General features: G+C 42.5%; 1 protein-coding gene across 1 annotated transcript in view; it reads right to left on the bottom strand.

Moving 5' to 3' along the window:
* Positions 1-22,421, bottom strand: part of EPHA4 (EPH receptor A4) — a 136,677-nt gene that overhangs the window by 52,483 nt on the left and 61,773 nt on the right. The window contains exon 5 of the mRNA XM_034781093.1: positions 7,214-7,552. Within this exon, the coding sequence (XP_034636984.1) occupies positions 7,214-7,552 (339 nt within the window). The remainder of the gene's footprint in view (positions 1-7,213; positions 7,553-22,421) is intronic.

The raw sequence follows: 22,421 nt of genomic DNA on the forward strand, positions 1-22,421 counted from the left end.
CGTTATTCACATAGCTGCAGTTGCATAACTTAGATCGATTCCCCTCCTGCCCCCCAGTGTAGACCAGGCCTTTGTCTGTTGGTCTCTGGAAAATCCAGTTTGAACTAGTACATGCGAGCATCTCCAGTTACTTCTCTGGAGGTGCTACAACCTGTCTATTCACCCCCCTGCTGTCAGTGGCGTAGCCAGGTTCTACCAGCAGGGGGGAGCAAACAAACAAAAAAAAAGGGCGCCGAAGCAGCAGAAAAAAAGAAAAGAAAAAAAGGAATACCCAAGTCTTGCTGCCGAAGACTGAAAGACTTGCCTCCGAAGACCTGCTGCCAAATTGCCGAAGACCCGGAGCAGCTGGGGTGAGTGTAAAAATTAAAAAGGCGCCACTTTTGGGGAATGTGCTCAGTGGGGAGCGGCCACTCCCCCAGGTCCCCCCCTAGCTACGCTACTGACTGCTGTTCTTAGTTCTTGGAGGAGTTGTGGTCATCCACACCACATCCCATGAATACATCATTCCACACACTGAGGAGTCCTACTCAGTTCCCCGTCCTGATAGTCAAAGCTCTCCTTCCCTCCCTACCTGTGCAACCACCGCTCCCTCAAGGGACCATGACCTTCCAGAAAAACTACATTCCACTAGAACGATGAACTGTAGGCCAACAGGTGGAGGCTTGTGAGCACAGAACAGAGAACTTTCACAGGAGCTGGAGCTCACTCCTGCAACCTTGGCCCTCACAACTTTCAGAATGAAACTCCTTTGACTCAATTTCCTTTCAATAATATTTTCAACACACTCGTGCCCACATTCCTGCTACCACTCACTCCCCCACATAAAAAGGCATGCAAACAAAAAATCTGTAAACTAATTGGGCTGTTTATTCTTCCTGTAAGGGATAGTTATTGTGGTTTCGATTTTTAAAATAGTTAGGCTGTGCTCAAGTCCTGCAGTGACAGAGACAGATAGATTAGTTAGATAGACAGATCTGATGAATCAGTTGATTTTATTTTCATATGAACATGAACATTATATGAACAGTGACAGTTTGTGGCAAGCAGGGATGTGCATCTACCCTGCACAATCCTGCCATACACTAACTGTCCATGGGGACTCTGCTGCCGTGCACTAACTGTTTGCTTTGTAAAAGGAGTAGATTAAAGTGCCCTAAGGCATGTTAATGCTCATTGGCAGGGTCCACATGGACAGTTGGTGCATGGCAGGATAGTGCAGTGTAGATTCACACCCAGGCTTGCTGGAAACTATATGTTTTTGTAGGCAAGCCCTAAGTGTGTCCATGTGGTTGCTGCTGCTTCTTTTAATTCCTGCAAATTAACAACCTCTTTATATATCTCTATATTTCGGTGTAGAGCAATTCTTTATGGCTGAGTTATGAATACCTGGGGGGAGGGAGGGTACAAATGGAAACACTGACAGACCCTTAGTTTTAGTGGCATTGGTATTCAAATGGAAAACACTAACAAGCCCTTAGCTTAAGTGGCATTGGCAGGTTTTGCTCCAAGTATGGGAATCAAACTAAGGGCCATATCACGCTCTTGATCTCTGCATGCAACTTCTATTGTTGTCAATGTATGCAGTGTACACTGTCTGAGGGCACAATATATCCATGGATCCTTATTTGCTTTTGCACAGGCTAAATCAGACTGGCAGAACATAGGACCCTATATGCATTTTCTGTGCTGCGTGGTGCAATGTGTGTGGAATGCTAATCAACGTCTGAAAGGAAAGACTGGCTTTGAAAGAAGTTACTCCAAAAGATGGAATAAGAATTTGTTCCTCTATCATAAAATCCTGTAGAGATGGTGAGTCATTTGGAAGCAAACAAGCCAACCTGACCTCTTTGATTTTCCAAAAATTCTAGTTGTTTAAATAAGGCTCCTTTCAAGGGATCATTTAGATTTTTCTTTGTTTTAGTAATTGTGCCTCAATAAGAAAACGGAGGACAAAAAAAAAAAAAAAAGAGTCTCAGCCTCTTCCTTCCCCACGTTCAGCTTGAATATCTAGAATGGATATGGATACCACAGTTTGATAAAATCATTACCACTGAAATGAGGCCCCAAGGAATACTCAACTCATTTGGGTCCATGCTGCAGTGGAAGGTGTCCAGCCCAAGCACTGATAACTCTATGGCTTAGATAGTTACTACATAAAATGGAAGGCAAATAACGGCAGGGTTCTGTATGATGCTGAGGGACCAGGGGAGCATGTGAAGGGGGAGGGGAGAAGGTAGAAAGATTGGAGCATGATCTGCCACAGTTCTCTGCCTCTGAGATGAAGCATCTTTGAGACAAGCAAATAGACAGCTAGACAGACTGGGGGAAGGGAGGGAGGAAAGGCAGAGATGGACAGAAAGTCTGAGATATTCATAAGATCCTTTCTTGACTCTGATCACTAGCACTTTTTAAAACATCCACAGTCTGGTGTGATGAGGGAAAAGACCAGGTCTGCTTATTTATACAGTATTTCTGTCCTAATTGGTATATCCTGTATCCATCTAACTGCCATGGTCCACTTAAGGAGAAACTGAGCCGAAGGTAACCTAACAAGGAAACAAATCACCAGGCGACCTGTTTATGTCTATTCATAAACATCAGCCATGTAATTTCTTCGAGAAAAGGACCAAAAAGAGAGCCTTGTCCCCTATAAATTGAAACCGAAAAAGGAGGGAGGAAGGAAAGCAGCATAATGATCTTCTAGTTTGAATCTCATCTGAAGTTTGTTTGTTCCTGTTGACTCTCATTCCACATGAACTGCTTCAGCATCAATGCAGAACACTGCCCTCACCACGCTATGCGGCCATACACACAGATCGAGGAATATTCCCAGTGAACTGGGCTGTCTGGTTTGAGACCTAAACAGCTTAGGATGTATTCTAATAAAAATATAAACTATACTGTGCCCCCCTCCATGAAACAAAGGCTTCCTGCTTGCCATGAAAGCTCTTTATTGAGAGATTTACTTTTAATTTTGAACAGCTTCGCAGCATTATCCTCTGGGAAAAAATAAGGCTATGAGATTTGTGTGTCATTCAGTCAACCTCCTGGTAGAGTTTCCAAGTCAAAGAGAGCCTCTTTTGGCACAGTACGAGAATGGTGTCCCTGCAGCTCTTCCAAAAGTGCTTTCACTTCACTTCTAGATGATGGACTAATTGTGATTTTATTTGGTCATGAACGTAGACAGCAAGCCAAATTCGCCACAGGTGCTAAAAAACATTGATTACAGTCATTTGTTGTGCTTGTTGCAATAATGATACTGCCAGTAGGTTTCAACAACATCCCATTTCATGTTTTGATTCTTTAAAATATATCTATATTTCCAAGTTTAAATGAGGGGAAGTGTCCTGTGTGTCAGTTTCCCAGGTACTAAAAAAAGTATCATTTTATAACCAATGTGCAGAAAGCTGAGCTGAATTCTGCTGCCAAAATGCTTAAAATGTCACCAGGTTGAAGTTTTATTTTGAACATTAAAGAGAGATTTTCAATTGGTTTGAGACCAGAAATTTAGTCTTAAAAGGAAACAGGATCTTTTAAGGAAGCAGGATCTAGGACGAGTACATTTTTCAATATATTTCTCTCCTCCGCTCCCCCCGCAAAAAAAAAAAAAAAAAAATCAATGACAAAAGTTGTGTTTATTTTCATATAAACATTTTCCTGCAGCACTTGAAAACTGAGAAGGGCTGCTAACTGAAAAAAATATATATAGACAGAAGTGAATAGCCTAGTTCAATGTCTCAGCTGAGTTGAGTAAAATGGCAAAAGCAAACACAAAGCATCTGTGCCCTTCAACTGTACCTCTACTGTAGCTGGAGTACCTATCTTCAAGCTCATATCACGTACAGTAATAAATATACTGATTTCCCAGTGCCTTCCATCTGCCCCCCACATGCTCCCTCCTAAAGAGGCTCACACATACAGATCATTTTTATATCAACATTTAAAAATTTACTCTGAGATTTCAGGAAATTGCACATTTTGTAGTTAAGTAATGAAACATTTTCTGAGAATGGCATACCCAAATCATAGAATATCAGGGTTGGAAGGGACCTCAGGAGGTCATCTAGTCCAACCCGCTGCTCAAAGCAGGACCACTCCCCCAACTATTTTTTTTTTTAACCCAGATCCCTAAATGGCCCCCTCAAGGATTGAACTCACAACCTTGGGGGTTAACAGACCAATGTGCAAACCACTGAGCTATCCCTCTCCCCAAGTCATTACTGCGTTGGCTGGGAATCGAACCCATGTCAACTGCTTGGAAAGCAGCTATGCTCACCACTATACCACTAACAAATCAACGAATCCCCTTAGCAGATACTTGCACACTTAACACACAGCCCCCTGCCCGCCCCACTCCCCAGATTCTGCTCACTCACTTAATAGACTCAGGGCCATAGGCACTCACAGAGTGTTTGCTTGAGTGAGGACCTCAGGATTTTACCCTAGAGGGCTGCTCACGTGAGTAAAGAATCACGTTCATGGAGTGCATCTATTTTTTTCTTCTGTCAAGTGTTGGAATGTCTTAGGATACATAGCAAAAATTTGTAAGGTGTTTTAAATTCTTTCAGTTTTAACAGCTAAAGTTAGCAAAACAGCTTTTTTATTGTAGATCAGTGGTCCCCAACCTTTTTTGTGGCCAGTAGCACATTCATGTTTTCAGAAGAGTGTGGCGGGCACCAACAATTTTTCAAGGCTTATTTTGTGTTTGTACATTAAATAATATGAAAAACATCATATTTAATATTACATAATATATGAATCCAGATAGAAGAGAGAAGCCGGAGAGAAGCCGCGAGGACAGAGAACACCAGCGCCCGCAGCCCCGGAGTACTCTGTCCCCAGCAGGCGCGGGGCCCCAGCTTCTCTCCAGCTTAAGCCGTGGCCCCGCACCTGCCTGGGACCAAGAACACTGGTGCCCACAGCCTGCAGCCCCGGAGTTCTCTGTCCCCGGCAGGCGCAGGGCCACGGCTTCTCTCCCCTGCTGGGCACTAGGCGGGCACACATAAATGCCCCGGTGGGCGCCATGGCGCCCGCGGGCACCGCATTGGAGACCACCGTTGTAGGGGCTTGAGTCTAATCTAATTTATACTAGTGTAAATCGGGAGTAACTCCAGTGAAATCAAGGCAGTTACACTGGTGTAAAAATGGCGTGAGAGCAAAAACATGCCCTGTGGATGGATATATATATATGGTTATATATTTAACCATGGCAGTGTCTCTTTATAATGAAATATTACAACAGAAAATTGCTGCCATAGGAATTTTAGTGCACTCCAGACTCCCATTTACAATGATTACATGAATAACTACTTGTAAAACCCAAGAGCCCAACCTTGCAAACCTTTACTCAACCAAGCAGTCCCACTGAAGTCAAGGGACTGTTTGCATATGTAAGGATTAACTCCAGGAAAGGTTTGTAGATTCGAGCCACAAGTTCTTGCTTTTCACATGGCTATCCTAGGACGTTATATGTCCAATGTGATGTGAAGCGCAGGGGGCGCAGTCTGGCACCTTTGAGTTCCTTTTCATTCACACTAGCATAGTTTTCCCTGGCCTCCTGAAGCATTTGATAGACTAATGGCAAGAAATATTGGCAAAAATACATTCCTCCTGATATGAAGAACTGTTACCCGTGGATAATAAACAAAATCAATTCTGGTTTGCATATTCAATCAGATTCCGGTCTGAATATTAAATCATAAGATGGCAGAATTTTTCACACAGTAGAGGGATCCCACTTAATTATTCATGCATACATGCATCCACTAACCCACACACATGCCAAAAAAATCAAAAATCTGCTAGGCATTCACTGCACAAAACACAAATCCCGTTGCAGTCCTCAACCTGGGTGTTTCATATTCTGTATGGAATGCTCTCCTGAAGCTCCCTCCTAAGATCCTCTCTGTGTTTTCTTCTAGTGCTGGCCAAATTAATAGTTTGCATTTTGAAATCACAATTTAAGGGAATATCATCAGTTAAAAGGTTCTACAAAAAAACGACAGGACCAAATTTTCAAAGGAACCACGACTCGAAAATTGTATTTGTAATTTTGCCTGCATAATTAAGTGTATTTCTAACTGGATAGATATTTATACAACAGTGTGCAACAAAACCATGATTCTGTACATAAATGGTAACTACGGACCCATTCCTACAGGTGTTGGGTCCCTTTCACTTTAATGAGAGTTGATGCCATTTGGCACCTTGCTGGATCAGGTCATATATCTGAGGGTCTGGTAGCAGGATGTCTAGAGATCTGAGTTGTACAAATGCAAGTGCATATGTAAATAATTTTGCACACACACTGCCAGCGTGGAGGCTGTATTTGAAATTTTGTCTGTGTCTGAATAAAAACAGTTTTCATTACATTAAAATTTAAAAACAGAATCTGAACTGAATACTGTAGTTCTCCCGCAGTCAAGCAAAGAGAACCAAAACCAAAAAGTGGAATGGAGTGTAGTCTAAACAGAGATGAAACTTACAAATCAAGTTTCATTGTCTTGGCAGGATGACACGCAAAAAAGCAAACAAAATAGCATAAACGGTGAAGGGTTCATTTGATATTAAAAAACTATTTCAGTTTTGATAAACGGAAATGTTGTTAGTAACTTGGTTATGAAGATATTTAACAATGGGCCAGATTCTGCTTGCCATTTGTAAGGGTGCATAGTGTGTAGGAGAAGCATGCAAAGAGTCACTACCCCTGATCCTTGAATAGCCCCTGTAAGTGCCGGGCAAAGCTTAGGGAAATCAGATTGCTCCCCCTGTAACTCCCATCCTAACCACTTCCACTTTTAGGGTCTCTCCCACAGGATGCAGAGAGAAGGCAGGGCCGTAGCTCCACCCCCTTAGCACTACCCAATAATCTGAGACTGGAGACAGACCACTATCATGCACCAATAAAGTGCTGCAATGGGAAGGGGGCACTGCTGCTGCAGAATGCTTCCCAGTGTGGTGCAGATCTGCACTGCGCCCAGGGCAGGGCTGTACCTAAAAGTCCTAATCAAACCCTTCTGTTTTTCTGCCCACCGCTTACCTTTGAATATTAACATTACTCCATATAAATGATCCTGAAAATATGGATCCGGACCAGCACTATATATTTTGGGTTCTCTTCATTAATTTGATTACGAAGACAGGAACTGAAGTGAGGGCATTTGCAAAAAGCAGAAGGGGGAGGAAGAGGAGGAGAGTGTGTTTAGAGGCCTACCTGCTTGGTTAGTCGTCACAGTGACTGAGACAGCCTGGTCCTGGCTGGGGTTTTGCTTGGACACCCCGTTCACTGCCCAGATTTCAAAGGTGTAGTTAGCGTGGGCCAGAAGGTCAGTAATAGAGACCTTGGTGGTTTTCAAGCCGTTCTGCTGGGGGCTGAAGTGCACACCGCTGCCACATGACCGACAGCGGTTGGGGTCGCCAGCTCCACATCTCTTGCACACCACGTTGTAGGAGATGTCGTCGCGCCCACCACTGTTCTGAGGGGCGCTCCACTCCAAGTTCACTGATGTCTCATTGACATTGGAAATCAGGTTCAGGGGAGCGGACGGAGGGCCTAGAAAACAAAAATACCTTATCTTAATAACACATGAAAATATTCCTTCAGGGCATCTCAAAACTCTGTCTCCAGGATGGGCTGAGTGCCCCAGCTCCCACTGCAGACAATGATAGTAGAGACTGTGCAGCATATCTCACTGTACTGGCCCCTTAATGAAGGTGAAAAATTAACTTGTTACTAAATAATAACCATACCCTGTGAGGAGCACAAAGCATTTTTCAGATATTAACCAAAATTAACTCTTGATATTTTATCATAGGTTTTATCACAGATTTTATAATATTATTGATTTTTTTTTAAATCTCTTGTGATCTCCTGATGGTAGCATCAAACTCACAAACTTTTGTGCGTATTCAACATCACTGGAGTTCCCCATTACATATAATGGGAATAATGCCTAAGGCAGTCCTCGGTCAAGATGGCCATCATCTCCTTATATCTTTCACTCGTGGAAAGCTCCCACTGTTACCAATTACACTGAAGCCAGTCTGAGACCCCTGCCTAGTAGCCAATGGACAGGTCTGCATTTTTATTTATGTATTTAAGGCAGGCGTCTCCCTCCACGGGCTCAAAAGTAACAGGAACATCAAAAAATTAAGTTTTAAATCACATGATTTTAAAGCCGACCTCATAATTTTTTTGAGGTCAGACTCATGATTTTGGAAAACTTGAGATTTGGCAAGAATAACTCAGAACACCCTTGTGTGTTAGGTAAAGGATTTTATACCCTAAGAAACACTTTACCAACCAGTGAAATGCAGCCACTTCTGGGGGATGGAACACTGTAACTACTTAACGATGCACATGGACATTACAACAACTGAGAACAGGAAATAAGGAAGAATACTGTTTCTGATGCAAAAGTAACTGCAGGGGGAATAAGGTAGGCAGAAAGTAAGAAAGAGAGTGGATAACTGACTAGGATATTGAAGGCCCTTCTCTGAAGGACATGATCACATGTTGCTTAACAGTCTCGGATTTACATTTTATGACCCCAAAAGATATTGGGAAGCAACACTTTCCTAGAAGATCACAATCTAAAATAGGACTTTTAGAGCTAGTCAAAAAATGGGGGAAAAAATTGGCAAGTTTTCCTGAAAATTCTCTCTCTCAAACTATGTTAGTTCATCAACATTTAGAAATTCAAAAAATTTCAATCATCTCTACAGGGAAACAGAGGGAGGCCAGGAAAAAAAAAATTCCATTCACATTTTTCATGTTTTTTAAAAATTCATTAATTGTTTTAGAAAAAACAATTGTTTTTGAAAAAACTGAAAAATTTCAGCCAATTTTGTGATGTGTAAAAAATAATTTAATCATAATATGACAGATGGCAAAGAGATAGAAACACCCATCAGGCAATGGCCACAGACTAAATGAACAGAGCTGAAGTAGGATTATATTATTGACACTGCAAAGCAACTCAATTGTAGCAGAAGGTAACATTGAAGGGATTATGCAGTTTAAAGGATGGTAAAGGGACAGGTTTGATCTGCTTGCCCAGACTCAATAGGGATAAGAAGGCCTCAGCTTTGGAGCAGACTGTAGGGGCAGTATCCTCCGTTTAGGAAGGGGAAGATTGTTAGGGCCATGTCATATCCTCAGTCCACACTTGAAAGTCTCATGAAGCCAGAATGAGTTTTACATACAGAAAGGGGCCATCCAGTCCTGGGTCTTTAGCATGTGGGGCAGGTGGGTGAAGGAAAAAGATCATAGATACAGAGACTAGATCAATCTATTTATCTATCTAAGGTACCGAGATACTCCATCCCCCTAGTATCTGAGCGCCTCACACAGTAACAATTAAAGAGCAACTCCTCAGATCCAGCCCAGCTTGTGAAACATTGCTTCTCTCTCAGAGCTAAACCTTCTACTTCTGGGCCTGAAAAGCAGTGGAACTGGTGAGGTCCAATGAGTAAGGTGGTCAGGCCACAGGAAGCCTCTGCAGGGGGTAGTCTGCACTCTTTGTTCACCACAGAACAGTGCTCCATGCAGGTTTTTATTTATAATTTCTTATTTGTACTATGGTAGCACCTAGAGGTCCCAGTTGAGATCAGGGCCTCAGCGCCTTAAGATCTGGACTGTACATATACACAGTAAGTGACAGCCTCTGCCATGACAAAGGATAGAAAAAAGGAATAAGTATTATCTCCGTTTTACAGTGGGGAAACTGAGGCATAGCCACTCAAGTGAGGGTTACACAGGAAGTGTGCTGCAGAGTCAGAGACAGATTGATCCCAGACGTCCTGGGTCCCAGTCCAATGCCTTAACCACAAAGCCATCCTTCCTCTCTGTAAAAGTTGATGTAAAATTCCATGAAGGGGGGTGTTTCAGAATCAAGCAAGGAAAAAGCACATCCAGTCAGTGTATAAGTATTCAGATCCACTTGTCAGAATAGCCCCTGAATGTAGTAAGGGTGAGGGCAGTGGTCCAGGACACCATTGTAGCCAGGAGCTGCAGTAACAGCCACAGAAATACTCGTTGGACACTGAGCAATGGGCAAAGGGAGGATTCTCATTCACCCTCCAGAATCACAAAGTTCCTTTACGCAAAACCCATTTGCTCAAGCTACGCACACAGGGTGACAGTATTTGTCCCTCAGTATTTCTGTCTTGTGGGAAATTTTGCCGTTCCACCTTCCATCAGTTTCATCATCACAAGAGAATTAAGAAGTTAAAATGTCTTTTGGAAAGTAAATAAAAAAGCATCCGGAAACAAACAGCAGAAGTACATCCCAATAAACTGAGGGCAATCAGACCCCATTCTCGCCTGCTAAGGGAGTTGAACACCAATGAAGATCAACGCATCCCAAAAAATGCTCAGTACCTCGCAGGACTAGCCCCTGGACAAACACAACTCCTTGCTTCGTGGAAATGCCAAAGTGTTTTAAAGTGAGACGTTTTCTACAGACTTGCCACGACACTTACTATAACGCCACCACCTTCGAGAGCATCTGCCCAGTCTTGTTTGCATGTCTGGAGAGCCGTGAGAAGGGCTGCCATTAAGGCGAGTCTAATTAGTGCTTTGCTGCTTAAAAGAGGACCAGCTTATAAAACACTTACTCTCAACAAGTAGTACCTTACTCTTCAAACAGTCTCACTGACTTCAATGGGGGGCATTCATGAAGTAAGATACTGAATACGAGCAAGGTTTGTACAGTCTGGCCTATGATATACTTCAAATATCCTAAACAGCTGCATCTGGCTCAGACACTGCAGCAACTTTTGAGTTAAACCTAGAGTTACTCTGAAGTCCATTAAGGCATTAAGACGCTTTTCCAAGGCTTTATGTCCAGTTTCACATGGGAAAATGTGCCACAATGAATCAAGCGCCTCAGAAGCAAAAAGTCAGTAATTAGTATGTGGGACGGGGTATGGCAGTGTCTAAACAGAGAAGCAACGAAGTGGAAAACTAGGGAAGCAGATGCTTATAGGTCACAGAGATGAGTACACCACCTCCAGCATGAAAAGGAAGATGCAGGGGAGTTACCAAATGATGATCTGACATTAAGGTGAGGGGAAAGGCAATTTCCTTTCCTCCTGAAGCATATTTGCTAATGGAGCTATAAGAATTAGGAGTGGGCAGAGTTTTCAGATTGACAAGTCCAGTTTCAGTCTGTTTTATAAAACACAGGGCATTTTTCCTATCTCATCTGTGATCGGCACATCCTTTGTTTCAGACATGCCTAGAGCTTCCTGTGCCAGGTCAGAAGAAAATACCCTTTACAATGACACAAGGGAAAATCCTTTCATGGATACAGAGGGCCTTAAATAGAGTGAAGCCAGTGTTTTTCCACTGCAAAGCAAGTGAAGAGAGCAAACATGCTACTGGGATCACACAGGGAAACGGCATCTTCTCCAGGCCAGAGAGCTGCATTCATGGGGGTTCCCCTTCTGGGCCCTCATGGAGGAAGATTTGAATATGGGACAGGAGGGGTTGGGGTGATGGCTCTGCGCCGTGTTGCCAATTCTTGCGAAGTCTCATCATTTATGGTGCTTTTCTAAAAGGCGCAGGTGCAGGAATCATAATAGTGTATGTTCCACAGACAAAGAGGGAAGGGAAGTTTTGAATTTTACTACTTCTTGGACCCCATAAATTCCACTTCACAACAGTCACTCTACATCAGTCTAATCCATGAGGTAACTTGAAGCAAACAGGGGACCTTGAGCGTAGCAGGAGAGGTACATTTCATCGCACTGCATTGTGTCTATCAATTTTCCAGAAAAGCATTAAAAAGCTCTGTTTAGAAAGAGTTTTTGTTTAGTACAGAAATGATCCTAGTCAGATGACTAATGTTGTCCCTAACCTTGAACCACCTAACAACCAGAAGAGATGCCATTGTGTGCACGTGCCAAAATGGTTCTGTCAGAAAAAAAGTGTTGCTCTGTGAGTGTGCTAAACCATTGCAAAAGGCAAGTGGTGCAAAAAACATTTCATGCAATATCATCAATGCTCCTGCCAGGGCTTCCTCACATAGGGATTGATTATGCCCAGTCCTTCATGCATGCACAAGGGAAAGGAAAGGCACTATGCCCCTTTTGGCTCAGGGTCCTGGCACAATCACAGTCCTGGCACCCAAATGTACCAGGACTGTGCAAATCTAGCACTACTGCTGGCACAGGACTCCCCAAAAGGAGTAAAGAATGGGGCCACAACCCCATTACAGGACAGCAGAACAGTTCCTGTGTGCATGGAGGAAAGTGAATACTACACTTTGTCAAAGGGTGGCACTGTGACTGCAATCTTGGAAACACTATGCTGACCTGAGGTGTTCCCACCAGGGCAGTGTCTCTTAGTACTACCCACTACCATGACCTGTGACTTACAGGCACAGTCTGGCACGTCACATAGACATACCTTCAGAGTCCCAACCTACCCTGTCTCCCTGCTGCTGTAAATCCCCCTTGACCTACATGGCCCGTAAAAGGCTTGAGAAATAATCAGCCCGGGGGCATTAGGGTTAGAAATTTGAATACATTGTTTTAGGTGATTGCATGTGAGCTCTTGCTACAACTAAGGTTTTAATACCAGGGATTTTACATATTGCATTTTTATTAGTGATCCGCCCAACAAGGTGTTTCTCTGAAAGCCTCCCTGGGTGTGTGCATACAGTAAATTCAATTATACCTTTCCACGACTGGACCCAGATAGACTTGTTTGGCATAGGAAATACTATTTTCATTAGACCAGATAATTTAGTCCAGCAACAATACGTGGTTAGAAGGTTTGGATTAAAGGACAGTGGAAGAAGAAAAGAAAGAAAGGATTCCAGCAAAGCAGCTCCTGAACCACTTTGTTGTTCTGCATAGTGAGACGCCGCAAAACGAGGAATTTATAGCATGGGTCTCAAGCCATCAAAGCTGCCTCAGCCTGACAGGATGTCAGCATTCCATCTCGAAACAACCAACATTCTGAAATTCTGGATGGTCTTTTAATGTGGATGGTACATGCTAGGGTGTTTTATCCAGTGATAACATATACCTTTTCTTACCAAGACTCCTGAAAGATTTTCTCTTACACAAAAGCTATGGGGAGGGTTTATTTTTTCCCCTTTGTCTTTGGATTTACGTGGGCAAAGCATTTAAGATAAAGTGTTTTCTTTTTAATGAACCTGAATTGTCATTATAGGATATCTTAGTAATGCTTTTTCTATTAGATAAAAAAAAAAATCAATTCTAGGATCCAGCATGGGTTTAACATCCAGGGGGAAAATATGCCTCTCATGTTTTTAAAGTGAATTTAGTGCTTGTGAGAGGTGCTAGATTGATAACACTGACAACTAATGTCTATTTAGCCACAGAAGAGTAGCTGTGCAAGCTTGCCCCAACTGCCCTGCCGTAGTGACTCAGCTCTGTTACCAGAGGGATCAGCACAAGAAGCTGGAGGGCGTGCCTTTCTCTGTACCAATTCAGTCCTTGGCCTCTCCGCTGAGGGTGTCTATAAGGATACCTGTGTTGGTGGTTTTTGTGACTGTGACACTTTCCCATCAGTGACTATACTGATACCATCAGCAATCAGCTGGTAACAATTTCTGTTTACTATCAACCTGGGCTAAGATTTTGTTTACTATCTTGAAAGAGTGTGTGTGTGGGTGCAGTTCTATTAAAAAAGCAAACAGAAACCCACGCTCTCCACAGACCTGTTAATGGAGGTTTTCCAAATATACACCACACAACAAGGCCAGGCTTTATCTTAAACATCTGCTCGGTCGCTGACATTAGTGTCTTTAAAACAAGGCACTCTTTCTGTTAGTCACTTTTAAAAGAGGTGGGAATTCCTAACTGGACTACTAAATTACACAAGAGATTTTCCACTGACTTCAGTGGATTGTGGATCAGGCCCTAACAGAAGCTCGTCTTTCCAGTTTGACTCTTAGGCCTTGGCTACACTTGCGGATTTACAGTGCTGCCGTGGCAGCGCTGTGAAGCGCGAGTGTAGTCGCGCCGCCAGCGCTGCGAGAGAGCTCTCGCAGCGCTGCAAGTACTCCACGAGCGAGCGTGCAGCGCTGCAGGCGCTGATTACACTGGCGCTTTACAGCGCTGCACTCGCTGCGCTCGGGGGGGTGTTTTTTCACACCCTTGAGCGCATCAAGTGCAGCGCTGTGAATTGCCAGTGTAGCCAAGGCCAAAAACTCTTATCACACGATACAGTGTGAAATGAAAACCAGCTATTGCTGTGCAGAGCCTAAAACCCCAAAAGGCTGTATTCTGAAAGGTGCTGAGTGCCTCCACGCAGAGAGCCTTCTAGGAGGTTACCAGGCACTAAGAGCACTCAGGCTCAGATTTTTAAAGGTATTTAGGTGCTGCTCTGCTCATTGTAGCATCTAACTGGTTGAGGAGCCTGTATTGCATTTTCAATGGGACTCAGTTTCTAGGTCTTTCTGAAAATGAGATTTGGGTGTTGCAGTGCTCAGTGTTGCAATGCTTAAATACCTTTACAAATCTGGGCCTAAGTACCTATTAACTACCTGAGTACCAGGCCTTCACTCATTGGAATTCAAATCCATTCATTCGCTGTGTATATGTGTAAAAGAACATTTCTCCATCATGATACCCGCGCAGAATGTGCAATGGATAATTATTACTTTTGAATGGGTTCTCACAAAGCATTCAGTCTACTTCTGCTTTGTAGCATGAAGCCCAAAGGAAGCTATAACTCACTGGCAATTCCCACCAAACATTAGGAAGCCTCATACATGCAAAAAGGACTTTTATCTTCTTTAACTATCCCTGTGCTATACTTGTGGGGGGATGGGGGGGGAATCGTCCATCCACCCTGGTACCAGCAAGACAGACCCTAGCTCGATAAGGATTGTTGTGATCCTAGCACAAAATAAAATGGCAAGATGCCCCGCTGCAGTTTAAAGCAAGCCTAATCTTCATCTTTACACCAAAAAAGTCTTATTGAACACTTACACTCAGCAAAATGTAAACTATGGACCTGATCCAGAGCTTATGAAGGCAATGAAAGACTGATTGGCTTCCGTGGGCTTTGGGTCAGGTTCTACAGAATGGTTTTCTTATGGTCCTGAGCCAGCAAGATGCTGACCATTCTCAACTCCAATGCCTCAGGAGTAGGCCCTACGTGAAGGAGAGCCTAGTCCGCTGCGTAACAGAGTCTACAACAGAAAAGACCAGCCAAGACTCACTGCAATCTAAAGGGGACCTGGTATGAATAGGACTGATTCGAATCAGCAACTCGGCTTTAGGTAAACCAGGGGTGGCCAACCTGTGGCTCCAGAGCCACATGCAGCTCTTCAGAAGTTAATATGCGGTTCCTTGTATAGGCACCAACTCTGGGGCTGGAGCCACAGGAACCAACTTTCCAATGTGACGGTGGTGCTCGCTGCTCAACCCCTGACTCTGCCACAGGCCCTGCCCCCACTCCACAGCTTCCCGCCCTCTCCCCTGAGCCTGCCGTGCCCTCGCTCCTCCCCTCTTCTCCCCAGAGCCTCCTGCATGCCACGAAACAGCTGATCGGGAGCTACTGGGAGGGAGGGGGAAGGCGCTGATCGGTGGGGCTGCTGGTGGGTCGGAGGCGCTGGGAGTGGCGGGGGAGAGGGAGCTGATGGGGGGCTGCTGGCGTATTACTGTGGCTCTTTGGCAATGTACATTGGTAAATTCTGGCTCCTTGTCAGGCTCAGGTTGGCCACCCCTGGAGTAAACTATAGGAAAGCCCTGAAGTTTTTGATAAGATACAGGAACAACTTTGCATCATAGGCATCTGGGAGTAAATGTCCAGATGTCAGCTCCTCTAATGGCAAGAAAACCTAACTGGACACATATTATTCACTGTACAATAAGTCATAAAAAATCAAATACATCTTCTGTTGTATGAGGTTTGGAAGCCAGACATTGCATACGATATAGCAAGAATAAAAAAGACTATATAAAAAGATGCAAAGAGGAAAGAAATTCATATCTAGAGCAGCTCCCAGAAACCCAAAGTCTTTTAACCATAATAGTATTTTTTTTTAATCCATCACAAGTCTAAAATTGAACTCCCTAGAGACAAAGTTCAAATGTGAATGCAGATTGCAGTGTTTCCAATTGGGTGCACAGAAGAAACCCCTCAAATAAATAATAAGATAAATTCCTTTAAACTCCTGTTGCTGCCTCACTGAAATGCTGGGGAAACTGGTGCAAGGACAAGAGTTCAAGAAGAAGCACCTTGGTTCTCCTCTTTCTATTTTATAAAGCGTCATTAATCATGTACAACTTTAGAGCTGTCAATAATGCTTCAGTGTCTAGGCTGTGAAGCCCTTCAGATAAGCCTTTGTTGTTAATCTCTCTCCATCTGAAAGACAGGTTATAACGCAGAGTAAACACTTGGGATGTGTAAGTTTTGACTCTAAAATAAAGCCCATGCTTTCCCCTGACAGTTGTATATGTTGCTGCCACTAACTGTTTTCTTTCAGCAGTTGTGGACAGCTCTCTGGTTGCTGCAGGCTAGTTTACATAAGCGCTGTCATTTAGGGCAACAGTTGCTTCTTAGCTGCATGGACATTCTTGGTCATTTATCATTATAGGCTATGTGTTTTTACAACTGTGAGGGCTAAAGTCAATAGTCCACTAAATGTAACAACCACTTGAGATATCAATCATCAGCTACTTTTCTTTCTTTTTGGGCACAGATTAATATTAGTTCAGGTTTTTAATAGATTCACCAGGGCATCTGATTGGGACACAAGGGCCGGATTCCAAAGTTTTTACTCCGGCAAGACTCCCTTTGATTTCGGTGGGAGTTTTGCCTAACTAGGACCTTTGGTCCATTTTCCTGGCATGTATTATTTCCTATTGACATGCCAAAAGACCTCTTCCCTTTTGGTTACTTGATACGTAAGACTTTGATTTAAAGAACAATGCAATTGATATTTCCACTTCTCTGAAGCTAAGCTAGTTACCGCAGAGCTCTAATTATTAATGTGCCGTTGGAGGTTTGAGACACACATGTCACCACTGTGTGGGCTCTCTGAACTCAACCACCAACAGCTACTCTAGTAACAACTACTGACCTTCCGAAACCAGCATGTGTGGCAACTCATGCTCTCACACAGCCTAAAGAAGCACAACCACATCTTCACTAACTAGCTTAACTGCAGCTAAGAGCAAATATCCATCCAATTACTTTTTAGATTAAAAGCAATGATACCCATTATGGATGGCAAAAGGTTCTTTGGACACTGGGTAGGAAAAAGTCCAACCTGGAAAAATAGGTCATGTCACTGTAACAAACTGCTGAATTCTTTACTTTGGTAAAACTTGATTTACTTCAATGGGAATTTTGCCTGGGTATGCGCTTCAGGACTGGGCCAAATCAGAGTCCCAAATTAATCCAGTAAATGTAGGTACTAATTTAAAGATCAGCAAAAGAGAGACAGAAGCTGGCTAATATCTCAAGGGGATCTTGCCTTTAATGAACTGTTGATTTTAGCCTTAATTATAATAAAGACACAGCCTCGTACAACTCCCCTGGCTCGCCATTTACATCAAGATCTGGTCTAAAAAATGGCCTCTTTGATTTTAAAATGTTCTATAGACTTGTTTCAGCGAGTCAATTCCTCTCTTGTCCCATACCCTCCTCCCACTTAGCCTCTCCTTAGTCCCTTCATCCAATCACACTGTTTGTGGAGAGAGAGCCTTCTCCTGTGAAATTCCTGTCATCCCAAATCCCTTCCAATATAGCTGCAGCTAACTGATGACATCTCTCTAAATCTCATCTAAAAACAAAACCAAAAAAATCCCCCAAATCACTCTTTCCCTATTGCCTCTGCAAAATACAATTCTTTTTCCTGCCTCTGTTATTTTTGTATAACTTTGAAACTGTAATATTTTACCCTAAAAAGTTTTTCAAGATAACGGTCGGTATGAAGGAAGTTCTATACAATACAGTTATGGGTTATTGTTCTTTAAAGATGAGGCAGCATTTCATATAATTAAATCTGTCTTAAAGGAATAATCAAATCAGTTGTTTAATTATGGTCTTCTAATAATGTGAGGCAAAATTATTACATTGGGAAACACTGTCTCTTATGACAGGAGGGTGCCAAATAAGGGTAGTCTTTTTTATAGGTCTCAATGTCATTTACACTGGTCCTCATTTGCTCTCTCATAGCATATGGTACAACTTCCCATTGAAGGCCTCAGACTGCATTTCTAGAAAAAGTGTGGAGGAAACCCTGGGAAGAAAATAAGGAGAAGTCCATGCTAAAGCTGCCTGCAACACACTACCGCTTCCATGGTCACATGTTTTCCCCTACTATCTGGTTCTTCTGCACCAGCAGTTGACCTCAAATTATATACAATTAGAACAGGTGACAATCAGAATTTGTCTGGATATGCAGTGAAGAGCTAAGTTTAAGAAAAAATGTATGTGTGTGTTCTTTATGCAAAAATGTAAGCAATTGTAGTAAATATACTAAATACATGCTCAGATGACCAGCTCTGTGTGCAATTAGTCATTCGCATGCAGAGTTACTGTGAATGTATTTGCAAATAGGTATGTAACTGCACCCACATTTTTGAAAATGTAGGCCAATGTTTATCTTTGCAATATTTTAAGTGTAACAGAGGATGGGATCAAGGACATATATGAGAATGTAACATTTGCAGGATTAAAGTGTTTAGACCTTACAGACCTTTTTTTAAACCTTGACCTTGGAAACAAGTAAGGACAGTGTTATTTTAATTTACATTCAAATTTTAACAACACAGTCACACAGCACTAGTGGAATCCACATTGAGTTTCCACTGTAGATTGTTCATCATTTCATTATAGTTCATTATGTTGATAACTGTCAGAAAGCATTAGAAGCTGGGGGCTTGAGTAATAGGACTGAAATGGTAATTTAAAAACAATATACTTTCTGGAGGAAATACAGAAGTGCACTAAATTCAATTAGAAGAGGTGAATGTAAAGACAAACTAAGTGATGTTTGCTGTTTGAAGTAAGGCTCTTTTGATTTCTTGATGACCTAAACTGGTGAAAGCCTTTTTAAAGCAGGCACTTTCATCACGCATCTTGCTAAATTTGTCCTCATTAACTCTAAGCTCTTTTGCTATAAACGGTCTTAAAAAATGGCTGTTTTAGGAATATTTTAGGCCATGCCAAACTATCAATCAATCAGTCCTTGTTTGGGTAGCACAACGGACTAAATTTTTCAGGGTCATTTACTTAGACAGATCGCAAGCTGGACAGTCTATGCTAATCATCTCTCTTTTGTAAAATGCTCCCAATCACAAACGATTAATATTCTTGATCAAACAGGCAATATAAACAAACACAAAAGTGCCCCATGCCAGCTTATACTGTGTGCACTGTTTATTAAAAAACAGTGAAAGAGACAGATAGGTAAGCAAGAGCAACTCTCATTGACTTGAGTAGGAATTACACCTGCCTATGCCAGAATGGAATTTAGCAAGGGGAAAAAAAGTCTAAAATTGGCATCCTCACAGATTAGAAAGAGAAATTCAGGAGTGAGGAGCATGACTGTTAAATTGGTTTCAGAGTAGCAGCCGTGTTAGTCTGTATCCGCAAAAAGAAGAACAGGAGTACTTGTGGCACCTTAGAGACTAACAAATTTATTAGAGCATAAGCTTTCGTGGACTACAGCCCACTGTGCCACAAGTACTCCTGTTCTTCTTTTTGTTAAATTGGTGGCTTTCTACCTCTCATAGCTTTGTTTATTGTGGAGACTATGAATACCCCATTTAAGTGCTAACCTTATGATAGACCCATCTTCTCAGCAAGTACTGAAGTATAATGAAGGTCTGAACAGTTGCATTAATATAACTTTTGCCATGCTTCTAAAGGGGAAAAATGACTGTTTTCCACAGTTTCTGCTCAAGTGTACTATAGGTCAATCATACCATTTCCTTGCCCTAGCACACAGCTGACAAGCCCTGTGAGCTTTAGAATTGCAAGCTTGAATTCCTGATTTAGCCAATGAGGCAGATCCAAAGTAAGAAGGAGAATTTTGTCTAAGAAAGGAGGAGGTGGTTCTTTTCCTCAGCAATGAGGCAACATCAGTGATTATCCCTTGGAGAGGAGACTAAAGTGAAAGTTCCCTTCTGTCCCATAAGTAAATGTGTGTCTTTGTGCATCTATGTCTTCCCTATTCACATGTCCCAGCTACAATTTGTAGCTCAAACTCTGCTGTCATTCATACCCATGAAACCCTACCTGGCCATATTCTGCTCTCAATTTTGTAGGTGTAAGTCAGGAGTAACTACTGATATCAGTGGAGCTATACTGGATTTCTACCAGTGTAACTACAAGTCAAATTTGGGTCATTTACTTAAAGGGGGCATGAGCAAGAGTTAAAAAATGGTTTGTATAATTTAACACAGGACAAAGAACATGTAAAATATTCCTCATCAAATCTTTGATGCAGAGGAATAGTGTCAGAATATTCGAAGCTCTGGGGAACATGATTGGCCCAGCACATCAGAAAGTAGGTGCAATTTTCATTGACATGAGAATTGTGTAAAAGGGAAGGGAGGAAGATCTCTAACTCCCTCTCATCCATAAGCACAATTAGGTTAATGGAAAGCTGTAAGAGTCTTCCTCCCCAAGCCTGCAAGGGGTAAGATACAAATGACAAGAGAGCAGCTGATATATTACTAAAAGAAATCGATACCAATGGGTCAAGGATCTACAGAAAAGAGTCCTGAGACTGAAGTTCTTCATCTTAAAAAAAGGTTTAGAAATAATAATATATAGTTTAAAAAAATGATCAACCCACAGTCCATTCCAGGTGTTTCCCTCCAAATTACCCAACACTACTTTTGTTCACCTGGTCTAATAGTTCTCCAAGTGAACAGAAACCTGATTTTACAAGCCATTGGAGCATAGTCTATCTTTTTGTTAGAAGAATGGATCTCAGATACTGTGTTTTATTTCTTCATTAGTGTGCCGTCACACTGAGCGATTACTAAATGCAGGGCTGAATGAGAATACCAGGGTTAAAGAGAGCATAATGAACAAAGAAGGTGCCTGATTATTATGGCTGTCAGCACAAGGGAATTGGCTTTGTCACCTGGTTTAACCAACTGGTAAGAACTGATTAGTGTCTGAAATCAGTTTAAAAAAAAACTTCTGATGTTTATGTTCTTCTCCGTCTCCACATCTTGTCAGGAAAGGCAGACCAACTCGGGGGGTTCTTCTGGAGGAGTTACTTACATACAGGCTCCCTAAATGGCTTCCGTCACTTGCCCAGAAAGAGTTGGCCAATGGCTACGTGGAGTTGGTTTCAGAAGGAGAGGTGGGGCAGGTGTCCTCTTGCAAAACCCATCTTGCTGTGAGACGATGCATTATCATGCTCACACAGGGATACACTTCACGATCAGAGCCTTTTCTGTTGTATATGTCATAAGCATACACAGTCATAAACAACATTAGAATGTAGCTAAGCCAAAAACTTCAGAGGAGGGGTGTGCTGGAGAGTGAGCAGCCTGCCCGATGTGACTGCCCTCTCAATCAAATCATAAACAAACACAGAAATAACCTCGTTGTTCTCCTTCACGTTGGGTCACATAAAAATAAACCCTTTAACCTTTTTTAGCAATCCAACAAAACAAATCCATTTCACATTTCTTACAGACCACATGCAAGCGCACGCATGCACACTCTTTCCTGTAATATATACAGGCTCAAATCATAGCACTGGGCTACAGTGGGCGCAGTGTAAATCCACACTGTTCCAGGCAGAGCTCAGACCTGGACCATCATTCTTCCTCTAATGCTCCAGTGCATTTGGTTCTGTGCAGCCTCCTTGTTTCTGTGTGCCCAGTATTCTCATTTGCAGAAGTGAGGAGTGGGGACAGGGCTGTGTCCCCAAATCTTCGTCTCCAACTTTTTGGGTTATGCTATAACCCTGGGGGTAATCCCGAGAACAACGACTGCAGTTGTGACCGAGTATTGCACCAGCCTCAACCCCACTACACACACAAGCTAGTCAGAAACTCACTCACAGCGATTAAACTTAGCAAACATGGATCCTAGCCCAAACTGATCATCTGCAGGAACATGCTTCACAAGAAAGAACTGTACTTGTAAACATACATGTTATTCTTCCACAAAAACCATTTCCTGGACTCACTATCCATTAGAACCCTCTCTTTGCACTTTGGTCACTTGCACATGCTGTGTCTCCTTACCTCAAACCTTCGTTTGATAGTTTCATTTTTGGTCAGGACTTCTCTCACTAAGGCCAGGTTTTCATTGGAATCTTTAGCTGCTGTAATAATGGTGCTTAGGGGTGCGATTATTGGAAGGGAAGGCCTGGAATTTAGGGAGGATGCTGTAACAGTGATGGACAAAAAATGAAGGGGAGAAATGAAGATTAAAAGGGACACTATAAAATATC

This window comes from Trachemys scripta, chromosome 9 (assembly GCF_013100865.1).
Source record: "Trachemys scripta elegans isolate TJP31775 chromosome 9, CAS_Tse_1.0, whole genome shotgun sequence".
Classification (NCBI taxonomy): Eukaryota; Metazoa; Chordata; order Testudines; family Emydidae; genus Trachemys; species Trachemys scripta.